The 12,889-nt window shown below is 36.2% G+C and overlaps 1 protein-coding gene across 1 annotated transcript in view; it reads right to left on the reverse strand.

The window, feature by feature from the left end:
- The window catches only part of LOC145668532 (sodium/potassium/calcium exchanger 4-like), a 121,928-nt gene that overhangs the window by 35,595 nt on the left and 73,444 nt on the right, over window positions 1–12,889 (reverse strand). The window contains exons 2-4 of the mRNA XM_081736514.1: window positions 5,433–5,627; window positions 3,885–4,072; window positions 1,025–1,172 (exon numbers count right to left, since the gene is read on the reverse strand). Of these exons, the coding sequence (XP_081592640.1) occupies window positions 1,025–1,172; window positions 3,885–4,072; window positions 5,433–5,627 (531 nt within the window). The remainder of the gene's footprint in view (window positions 1–1,024; window positions 1,173–3,884; window positions 4,073–5,432; window positions 5,628–12,889) is intronic.

A 12,889-nucleotide genomic window follows, 5' to 3' on the forward strand; every position in this document is an offset into this window, starting at 1 on the left:
GACAGACTCATGAACCAGAGTGATCCGTAAAGACACATCACCCAGTCTGACCCGAACAAACCACTGACTCATAGTGATCCGAACTAGTATCTAAAAATATTTCTGAATCCAAACAATGTTTTGTTAAATCTTTTTGTATAGTTTATGTTCAAAAGCCACTATATTATATTTTAGTATGGGAATGTGAATAGGTCTAAATATGAAATTATATTTGAAATATTCAAGACATTATTTCTTGAATAAGAAACGTTACACCAGGAATCAACAAATGAATGTTCGAGTCCGAGTAGCAGGCAAAATTAAACCACTCTGAAATTTTGCAGTAATGCTGCGGAGCTGATATATATATATATATATATATATATATATATATATATATATATATATATATATATATATATATATATATATATATATATATATTGGCTGCTTCTGGGTCAGCGGGTGTGTTTTTACCTCCGAGTCTCTCGGATCACTGGTCTGATTGAGTCTCAGTTTGACCAGTCATCGAATCTGAGAAGCAACACGCATGCACGGATGACTCGGACAAAAGTCGTCATCTAAGCGACCCAGGTGACTCGGTGCTCAATCTATCATTATTGTACTGATAGTGAAAGCATTCCATGTGATATAAAATATAACAAGATCATATTCATTTTGTTTATTACTTTATGTAATAAAAACTTCCAAATCTTCCCAGAATGTAACTGAAACCGAAACAGTCACCTTCTTAATAATAGTTATTGAACAATAGTAAGCAGGAGCTTCACAGCAACCATAAATAAATGAACTAGAACCCCCTATATATGATGATCATAATCATACAATAATGAAATATTTCAACATATTTGATAGTCATGTGTCATAAGAATTTGCCAAGAAAGGGTCAGAAGGTGTATTAACAGCGTTATAGCCAAATGAAATTTTATGAAAAGATGATGTGGGAGATTACATTCTCTCAAAAGTTAGATGTCAACTAAAAGGTAAAAATACAAGGCTTTTCACTAATTGCTGCGGAACTTACCCATTATGTATAATGAATACAATAATACTAAAATGAGAGCCTCGTACCACATTACAATTTCATCATATATCACAATGATTAGGACTATTACAGTGAAACCGTATGCAATGCTGTCTCGTGTAAGAGGCCACCAATCCAGAAACACCGTCTGCAAGAGAGAAAAGTTACATAGTAATTGTTCCTCATATATACAAGGATAAACCAATTTGATGTGCAAAATTGAGCTGAGTGAGCGAACGCCTCTTTCTATTATCGCGTGCAAAGTTTTCTCAACTTATCAATTTCCTCTTTCTATTTCGACCAGCAAACGGCTTGGGCGAATATAATGATATACCATATTTTCTAACTTTCGAGTAAACTGGAAAAGAAGGTTGACTAGTTCCATGCAATTCAATGGAATGACACACACCAAACAAGCTTGCCCTACCTTCTGCAGTTAAAGTCCCGAAATAAAACTACCTACATACCCTTCTGTGGTTCGATCACAATCCATTACACCTAATAACTTAATTTCACCGGAAGTGGCACTTAGCATTATGTTTGCTTGAGCCGCTCAAGCGTTTTTTTTTTTTTTTATCTGAGCTAAATTTTAAACCTGGGTCTCCTTATAAGTCATGCAGGGAAAAATTGAGTTATTATAATTAAGCTATGAGTATTTTACTAAATCATAACAGACCAATCCTAAGGTAGGCCTTGAATAAAATATGTAACTAATTATTTTTTTGTTTGGATAATTGTTACTCTCTTTGTTTCTTAGGATTATAGTCTTTTCCAAGATAGACTGAATTCTTAGGATAGGTTGAAGAATTTTGTGATTAACAGGACTTTGCATCACAAACTATCCAAACTGTCCCTTCTGCAAAATTTTCATTGACATTAAGGTCGTCGTGGCCATATTCTTCATGTTTACCGCGGAATGAATGCCGTTGATGACGGTTTCCACTAAATGACTGAATGTTTAAAACATACGTATAGAGATTAAGACGTGATAGCATTGTAATTTTGTTCTGTATCCTTCAACATGGAAATTTCAGTTTCTTGCATGTGAATGAGGTATTCGAATTCCGTATATCCAAAAACCACTATATCCCAAGTTTCATTATTTGGTCTAGGAATTAATTCGTGCGGTTGGTACGCACACATTGAAGCTGTAGTACAAACACAAAATACATAAATACATTCAGAAAAATATTGTCCATCGCTAGCCACCATTTTCGCCCATCTGTCAGGCAATGTACGGATTCCGTGGCGAAAGAAGTCCTCATCCTTGGAAGCGATCCAGTCAGAGACCCATGTTTCGATATCTTCTGAAGAAGTAAACCGCTGTCCAATCAAATCGTTGTTCATGCAATCGAACAAGTAGTAGTCCGAAGGAGCAACGTCCGGTGAATACGGCGGGTGGGGTAAAACTTCCCATCCGACATTTTCTAAATAGGTTTTGACCGGTTTTGCGACATGTGGGCGAGCGTTATCATGTTGAACAATAAGTTTATCATGTCTGTTCTCCCATTCTGGTCGTGTTCTGGCCAGAGCTTGCTTCAAACGCATTAATTGTCGTCGATAACGTTCTCCATTCATAGTTTCACCCGGTTGCAGCAGCTCATAGTACACCACACCTTTCATATCCCACCATATGCACAGCATAACCTTTGCACAGTGAATATCTCGTTTTGGTTGTGATGGACCTGGTTCACCTGCTTTCACCCAGGCCTTTTTTCGTTTAGGGTTCTCGTAATGGATCCACTTCTCATCACCCGTAATAATTCGATGCAGAAACCCCTTTCTGCTCTGTCGTTGAAGCAGCAATTCGCAAATGGTTTTTCGTCTTTCAACGTCTCTGTCTTTCAATTCATGTGGAACCCAATGTGACATCTTTTGAATCATTCCCATGGCTTTCAAGCGTTTGGAGACTGTTGTTTGATCAACGCCTAATGCTGCTGCAAGTTGTTCCTGCGTTTGACACGAATCCTGCTCGAGCAATGCTGTCAATTCTTCGTCTTGAAATTTTTTTGGCTGTCCAGCTCGCTCTTGGTCTGCCAAGCCGAAATCACCACTTCTAAACCGTGCAAACCACTTCTGACACGTTCGCTCAGCTAGAGCATGGTCACCATACACTTCCACCAAAATACGATGACTTTCAGTCGCACTTTTCTGCATGTTAAAGTAATGCAGCAGGACACCCCGCAAAAACACTTTATCAGGCACAAATTGCGCCATGTTCACTTAACTACAAACTGGTGTTGTTGACGCTTTAATCCACTGCCCTATACTACGAACGATACGCGATGACAGGGGTTTGCAACACATGTGTGGATACACGGAACTGTGAGACGCTCCGTTCGTTGCGCCATCTCTTGTCCACCCGCACGAATTAATTCCTAGACCAAATATTATACATTCAACTGTTTAAAACACCTCCTATCCATCCTAATTAAATCTAATTTTCTTCTAACAGTAAACATCAAGAAAGAAACATCTTGTCTCTGTTTATCTTGATTTCTCCAGAGAGAAAGAGATAGAGAATACAAAGAGAAAAATAGTTGAGGGTACGAGGGAGGGGGATGGGAGAAACGAGTGTTGGCGGTAAACGCGTAGTAATGGATCCACGAATAGGAATGTTTGTAAAATGAACTACGATACCTTACCTGTCACCACTATTCTTCCTCAACGCCAGGTTACTTGTTTTCTCCTCCTCTCCGTTTGGTCTAGTGAGAAGAGGAGTAGAAAACTGTGACATTACAGAGCATCCTGTTGGCATTAACTGCACATAGAGAGCGTTAAAACATATACAGATGGTGAATTGTGAAAAAAAGTATACTGCTAATGTTTCAAAGAATTAGATACGTAGTAAAGAACTCACCTTTCCAACAAACAACCCACAGCACGTAGCCACTCCGAGTATATTGAAGACAGCACTGCCGACAATAGTGCCAATACCTACATCTCCTTCTGTCACAAACGTTGCGATGACATTGATAAACAATTCAGGAGAGGAAGTGGCTGCAGCCATGAAAGTAGCTCCAGCAACGTCATTTGACATGTGCAGATCTAGTTGAAGACATTAAATAAATAAGTAATTAGTGCTACCATACAGACAGCAGAGAAATATCTACTGAAATATGGAATTAAAATATTTTATAGAAGTGTTGAATTCAAGTAGACCTATTTGGCAGTAGTGTGAATTCAGCTAAAGAGTAAATGACTAAGAACTTGTTAAGATCAATCAATGTGTAATGTGTAGAGGAGATTAAACATCAAATTTTTCATAAGGTTTCTACGAAGTAAACTTAATTTTTGTGTCGGCTTATAGTTCCCAAAAAGTATTATTCTGATAAACTATTAGCATTTTCAATTATATACTGGAATTACTTAATGTTCCGTTGCATAACTAACGCGTTGCATGGTATTTATTCAACTTAATTGACCATAAACCATTCCTGTTAACAAATAAATATGTGTTCAGAGTGTGTATAGAACAAACACATTTGACATATCAGCAGTTATACATGCTACAGATACTGTACAGGATTTGGTATCATTATGTTTGGTGTAGTAACTTGGATAAGAATATATAACTTTCATTATTATTATTATTATTATTATTATTATTATTATTATTATTATTATTATTATTTTGATCAATTAGTTCTCTTATCGTAAAGACTGGGTATTTCAAAGTTAGTTTTAGTTCTTTCGTAACATTCAGTCACGAAATGAGAATATTACATTAATTCTGAATGTTGCAAATAAACAAAAAACAACAACAACAACAACAACAACAACTCTCATTTACAATTTACAAACCAAAGTGTACGCAAACCCTACTTATTGCTTGTCCTGTTCTGTAATCCAGCTCTGTTTTGGAGAAAATATAATGTTGTGAGAAACAACCTATACTGTGAGGACGATCTTGCATGATACTATGTGCACCACCCAACTGTATTCACCGATCGTGGCTCGAAATTCACTTTAATAATAGTCCCTGCTCTTAATAGCCTCGTTGTTGCATGAGGATGTAAAACAGAAAAACTCAAAACTGATACTCAGGTGTGTTGAGTATCTTAATTTATTAAATGTGACCAAATAAAATAATTGCTTTGAATTCGGCGAGTATTTTGCAACGGTATTTCCTAGAATTACATTGTGATAAATGTACGGAAGTTTCTGGTGTAAATGAAGATGAACTACAACTTGTATTCGAATGTATCTGGCAACAATTTATTCCAAAGGTTTATAATATTTGCTATCAAGCTTCTAAAGCTCTTCGGAACATACTTTTTTCCTTATACAATATACAATGAATTAGAAAATAATACATAAGATTATAAATAAATTTATGTTCATTCAACTTCCAGAGGTAATACACAAATCCTGTAAATACAAGAAATTTATTCTCTTAATAACTCACCTTCGCAGAGATTTTCCAAAGATGGAACAAAGTAATCATCACACACAATTGCTAGAAGAATGAAGAGATAGCACGAAAGAATTAAATGAAATATAACAGCTCCTTGCTTCCGTTGCTTATCTGTGAACAGATCTGGTGGGAAATCGTTAATTGCTGGATCAGTACAATTTTTTTCTTCTTGAAGGAGTTTACGGCCTGAAAAGATCACGAGAAAGATATTATATTAGTCACGTTTGTACACTGAAAATATTTGGATTTGTATTATGGTACACATTTATAAGTTTTCAATAATTAAATTGAAACTATAGCTTGCCTTTCATATATGTATAACAATAAAGCTTAAGTAACTAAAATAGCAGGACAATACTCGTATTCAAAAAAATATTAACCACACACTAAATGGATAGACCAAATTGTATACATAACACCATACAGTGTTGCTGAGAGGAATTGATTGTTTCCTTGAAGAAAATAGAAAAATGTACTTGAGTCTCTATCTTTTTTTTTTTTTTTCTCCTGTAAAGTGCATCGCTCACTAAAGTAAGTTTTAGAAGTATTGTCAAATACTATTATATATCAGAGAAAAAAATATTTGTTGCGGAAGGTGGATGAATGGAAGGTGGTCTCATCATCATCATTAAGATAATAAATCACATTAATTTATCTTGCATAGTATTTATCTTTTCTCCGATAAACCCTTGATTTTTGGTAGTATTTTTAAGATTTATTTAAGGTAACTACGGTTACATTTTTTTTTAAATAAAAGAACATTAATTTTTGATTATGTCAAGAAAACTTATTTTATTTCATTTATTACCAAAGTTCTTGATACAATCAGTATGAGATCGTTTTACACTAAGTAATTTTAGGAAAATTGCTACCGTTGGGTCTACTCCAATAATGGACCAGTATCATATTTTTAAAAAGTACTCATCACGGCGCGTACACTATAAAAGACTTGGCTGTTTTAACGAACTGCAGAATATTACGTACAGATTCATGGAGGAAGAACAAGAAAAAAAGAAGATTGAAAAATTATCAAGTAGAATTTTGTTGTTATAGTTGTAATTAAATTTATAGCTCACAAGCTTTAAAATAATTAAATTTCTAGAAAAAGAAAGAACAACCAATATAATTTAAAAGAATTGTATATTAACTTTAAGGATATGTGGTATAGTAATTGTATGTTATCTTCACGTGTGGCAGTTTGCCGAAAGCAGAATAGTATGAGGTGCGAAAGAACAATTTGAAGCATATTGGAATGTTCAAATGGTCGGAACTCTTGCAGCCAGAATTTCCGGAGCCCAGAATCCAATTCAGTAGATTGCAGAAAAAACTCAATGGGTGTGGCGTAATTCATATATTGAAGTCGGGAAAGGTATATTGTCAATTCACAATATCAGTATTAGTTTCTAATGGTAATTATAACATACTCAAGTTATAAGCAGATATTACGGAAATACAGGCCCGTAGCCAGCCCAATAATGTAGGGGACGACGCTAAAAATTAGGGAAGGATACCAATTCAACCATATTATAATTCATCAACATATTCTAGTTCATTTGCAAGCCAACCGAGAAAATTTGAGGAGGGCAGTAAAAATTTAGAAGAGGGCGTCCCTCATGCCCCCCCATTGGATACGGGCCTGCGAAAATATACTGTATACGATGGAGTGTGAAGAGATACAAAGTTGAGCAAATTTGCACCGTCTACTTTCGGTATCAAAGTTCTAGCATGCACGAAAGCACGTCAAAAATTTGATTGAGATTGGTCGTTCGGTTTAAGAGACTAAGAGTCACAAACATAGTCACTTTCAATTTTACAATAGGGTCTATACAGATTTCACAGTGAAGGACAAGGTGGCTCAGTGAGTTTTCTCCCGTCCCCTCCCACATTCTCATTCCACCGATTCTTCCATAATCATTCACTTGCCTTAATCATCCGTCTCCCTTAACATAAAGGGTGTAAGAGTGAGACGTTAAAGTAAAGGATTTTATATTTTACAGTATCTCGATTGTCCTACAGAGGAAGTAAGTGTAAAGGAAACCTTTAAATATATACATTAAATGATTTATTCATTCATAGAATACTGAGAAAAAAAGTGCAGAGACAATTTCACATATCTTCTAAATAATGCCCTTTGACCTTTGGAATTTCAATACTGTTGAATAGTTGATTATTAGTTATCAGATCCGCTGTTTGAGTATTTGTTTAGTTCCTTGATATATGTGAGACGATAAAGTTTAAGCTAAGAACTGTGTAAAATGTAACATTTACGATATTTGCTGCAAATTGTAATGAGTGCTCTCATTTGTTTATTTTAGTTAGGATGCAATGCATTATTATTTGGAGAGTATGGCCAGCTAAGGGAGTTCTTTTTTACAAACCAGCAAAAAGTTTTCGTCACGTGAACAAATCTTAAGATAAATTGATTCTAAGCTTTTCAATGATGGTAATAAGAAAAGAAAAATACTTGACTCCTATTAAGGGTATACACCTGTTAGGATTGCATGGAAGACAAGATTTGAGGTTATATTGTCTCGGAAAGTGTACCGTATCTGTTTATATCGGAATAACTCTGTTCCGTCTCGTTTCTCATCACGAAAATTCTGTCTCACTTCGTCACGTGTTCAATTCTAACGCCACTTTTTATGACATTTATTTTTTTCTAAAGTATGATCAATCTTAATGATAAGGGGTTCACAATGTGCATAACGGTGGTTACACTCGGTCGAAAACGAGTAAAAGCTTCTTCAGGCCAGGTATCCTGAGTGAGATTTTCCAAGGTTTTCCTTACTAGGCAAATGCCGGGATGGTACATAACATATAGATCCCGGGACGCTTCCTTCCTTTCCAAATCTCTTTCTTCCCTTTCCTGGGATAGTGTGATCGCCGAGAGACGTCATCCCTTGCAAAGGTAGTTGTCCATCGTCCTCGCCTTCGTCTTGGGAATTTGTCCTCGTCCTCGCTGTCGAAACTTGTCCTCGCCCTCACGTAAGGAGTTGTTCATCGCCCTGGTATTAGGAATTTGGCCACGCTCTCGTGCACCCTTGCCCTCGCGTCATTGTGGGCGAGGGAATTTGAAGATGAGGATACCCTCGAGAGGACCACCCTCGCGAGAATGAAGACCACGACCCACTGACCTCTCTACCCACGACCCACTGACCCATCTCTGGTAAATTGTAAAAATCAGATTAGTAGCAGACTTGTATTAACCCTCCCTATCTTTGTTAAAATACAAGTGATGTTCGAAAATTAAAAATCATTTAAATATTAAAATGATTAACACAGCTCGCATTATCTTGCAGATAATCAGCTTTGGCTGGGCACTTGAATGCTAAATAGCACCAAAAAGTCACTGAAACGATATTGAAACCGATCAAACCTGCATGTTTTTAATATCATTGCAATAATACCAATATATTATGTACAGTATGATTTGTCTTTGTTGAAATCGAAAGCTCTAGTAGGCTAACTTCTTTTATTTTAATGGCCCACAGAACGAGAGGGACAGCCAAGGAGAGAATGTGCCTCAGAACTAAACGGGTTACCATTTATATAAATTTATTCAAAGAGGCCAGTTAGTTGTGGCTTCTGGAAAGGAGATAAGCTTTAATTGTTACATATATCCAAAGTAACTTCGCTGATTCTCAGCATTAGAAATACCATTCTTTACCGGGGTTCCCAAGAATAACAGAAATAAAAGACTAAAATGTTGCTAAATTGTATATACAGTTGCATATACAATATTATTTAAATAAAGCATTTTACTGCATAAAAAATGTACCAGCAGAATTTGTAACTTATTTTTTAAGGTAATGTTATCTAATGAAATGTTTCCCGTACTTAAATTTCTGTTATGATATTCCGTACTCAAAAGTACATATAACTACCATTTTTAATTGTTTTTCTTTTACTTCTTTCGATTGAACACTTGGTCTTGACTGATACAATACAATTTATGCCCTTCTTGCTGGTCTAGTTGTTAGCACGCATGTTTTTAATGCAGTAATTTCCAGGGAACATTTAGAATTTAAAGATTAATATTGTGTTTTCCACAAAACTTTATAGAAACATTTTATCTTTACCATCAAGCCTTTAGTAATGAATTAAATTCAATTTTGAGACATACTATATCAGTCAATAGCAGCAACAATGCTCGATTCGAGATTTTATCGGCGGATACTTAGATCCTATGTAGAAATTTATAGTAGTACACTATTATAATTTGTACAGAATATTATCATTAATAAGTGTGTAGTGGTGTTTTAAAGGTTTTGTAAAGTGTGTAGCCAGTCAAAAAGGTTGAGAATCACTGCTTTAGTTCATGAAGTTCCAGGTTCAGTTCCAGATGAGTGAATTTCGAAATCATTACAGTGGCTCAGCAGATCCCATTTTAAACTGTACGTCTCGTAATGTATAGCTTCGCTGCTAACCAAGGCTGTACGTAAATAAAACCCAACCAATTAATATCTCATGTTCACCGAAAAGTTAAGAGTAACTTCAGACCAAATAGTTCGTTTCTAGTCTTAAATCAGAGATGTGTTCAGTTCAGGCATGTGGATATTGAAATATATTGTTGTTGAATTACTCTTAATGGTTTATTGCTATTGAATTGCTATTATCATTTAGTTATATCACAAACATTAATGAGTTTATACACATAATTATGATCCAATTTTCTTGTTTTTGAAAAATAAGTTTGATTCTTTCTTAGAAACAATATTTTAGTAACAGTTTAATCTAATTAAATCGAAGGAAATAAGCACATTATCAAACTTGTGCCTTACTCTCGCTCTCAGGAATACCTCTCTCCTAAATGGCTTTGGCGCAACCCCCAAATTTAGCATTCATAAAGGAACATTGGTAAAAATAAGATGTCTTCAATCCTTCCAACAAAAGACAAACAACATATGATATTCCGAAAGGCATCTCTTTGCCATCTAGACCAATGACAACTTTCGGTAATATTTTGCCTTGGGATAAGTAAACAGTCGTATTGTAAGAAACAGTGATCGATATATTACAATTTTTGTTTTACGTTCTGGCAAGGAATCGAGGCTCAGTATAGTTCGGAAAGTCAACCTGGGCCAGCTAATGCCCGTTCTTGCTTGAACTTAGGCTTAAATCCCATCGGAATTGTCATCAATCAACTTAGCAACCACAAAAAGTATGGATTCGACATTAATGTCGGTCATTTCGGACATTTCGTTTTTCATCCCTTCTAATCCCAATGTCGATGGGGGTTGAAGTTGGCTTTAAACGGCATTTAAGAGTGTTATTATTCTCTCAACAACACCTTAAATGTGTATCAAGTTTGAGAAATTGTAGCGTCCTCTCACAAGGAGGGTGTCCGAAGTGTGAATCTCACAATCAGATTTTAAAAATGTTTGTGTAGATCGTTAGGGAGGCTCATGGAACAAAGATTGGCACAACAAATTTCGGCGGAACCCCATATTTGGGTGGCGCAGTGCCCCATTTTCGATTTTCGGCTTTCGTAGTAAAAATCGGCCTTTTGATTTAAAAATTGACTTATTGTTATCAACAATCGTTATCATTCGTCTTCATTTGAGTAAAGATACTTCAATTGTGGGTCATGGATCCCTGTGTGTGGGGGGGTCCTCAGTGGCGGATCTAGAAAGTAAAAACTGGGGGAAGCCGACCCCAGGCTATGATACTATATCATGAGTTTACTATAAACTTTCAGGATACATAAATAATAGCTTCAATTATTTTTGGCACTAAAAAAAACTGGGAGCTGCTTTCCCGGCTCCGGGCTAGATCCGGCTCCGGGCGGTTCCCCCTCACAAATGTGATACATATTCCCCCTTCATTTTGACGAGGTGAATTCAAATATGTCAATAAAAGTTTTTTGAGGAGCACATGTGCGGCACAGGTCTCTACCTAGTTTCTGGGATGCCGAATCAGAAGTTGAAAGATAACTGAAGGGCTTGAAATAGAACTGAAGGGCTGAAGTTTGGCAGAATTCGTGCTTACTTTATGTATTGTATGTTTTACCGAAATGAAACTGTTCGGAAAAGTGTTCCACGCAAAGACTTTTGCAGCACCAACTACATTTAAGGAATGTTATATCTTCGCTCTCATCACATATGATAGTGTCGTTTAAGGAAAATGAGTAGCTCACTGGATTACCTAATTCTGGCGGCCTCGCATCTACACATCCGGATTTATACCAACTATATTTGAGCACATCATGGTAGCTTTGCGATGATAGTTGTTCATAGACTAGCGGTTGCAATTTTATAATGTTGTTACGTTGTGAAGTTGTATATTAATTTGGTGTAAAATTACTAAATCTCTTATTTTCCGTACAATATTCTTCCGGATTCTGAAGCCGCAAATATCCAGTGGTTGTACAATCCAAGTTGCTCCAGGTGGAATCTGTTTACGTAACGTTTTTTCGTCCTGAGTATGTTGCTGCGTCTCTTTCTCGTTAAAAGATGACCATGAATTTACGAGCAAGACACTTTTGTCCCCTATGTTAGGAAATAAAACGTCACGGATTCACTCCTCTAAATGCAGCTTACCTATCTTTCCTAATTTTGATGCAGAAACCTTATCATTTGGGGGCTGAAATAAAGTTTTCTTGATCTGTGCTCCAAATTTTCCTGTCAGTTCTGAGAATACAATCTGTAATGGCCCAACTAATTTTCCACTGGCAGGCATAAGGGATATTATCGTATAGCTATGAGATAACGCATTTTTGGATTTTGCAGAAGCTTCTACTTTTTTCCCACCTTGTAAGCCTAACATACGATTATAATGCACTTTCATTGCAAAAACGTTTTGATCGGAATTATAAGTATCGTCTATATCGAATTCCGGTAACGTATTCCTGACTTCTAGCTGGAAAGATATGGCTGAAGTTTCTATTTGTTGTGAATGTCAACGTCTGCTCTCGACATGAATTTTGTTATTTCTTGCTACACAATATTATGTTTCCGTTTAAAACGAATGCAGGAACTTTTAGAACCCTTAAAGTTTTCAAGATTAACTTCTTTCGCTTTTTCAATTGCCCATTTCCGAACATCTATCTCATGTACAGGCATGAAATCACTTTTGGCTTCAATCCATACAGTAAGCAGTGATTCTGCCAAACTTCTATTTCGAGCCCTTCAGTTCTCTTTCAACTCGTGATTCAGCATCCCAGAAGCTAGGTAGAGATCTGTGCCGCACATGTGCTCCACAAAGAACTTTTAATGACATATTTGAATTCAGCTCGTCAAAATGAAGGGGCAACATTATCACACTTGTGAGGCGGACCCCCACCACATACACACATAGGGATCCCAGAGCCACAATTGAAGTATCTTTATGCAAATGAAGACGAATGATAACGATTGTTAACAACAATAAATCAATTTTCAAATCAAAAGGCCGATTTTTACTACGAAAGCCGAAAATCGCAAATGGGACACTGCCCCACCCAAATATGG

The sequence above is a fragment of the Thermobia domestica genome, chromosome 13 (assembly GCF_964235325.1).
Source record: "Thermobia domestica chromosome 13, izTheDome1.hap1.1, whole genome shotgun sequence".
NCBI classification, from domain to species: Eukaryota; Metazoa; Arthropoda; class Insecta; order Zygentoma; family Lepismatidae; genus Thermobia; species Thermobia domestica.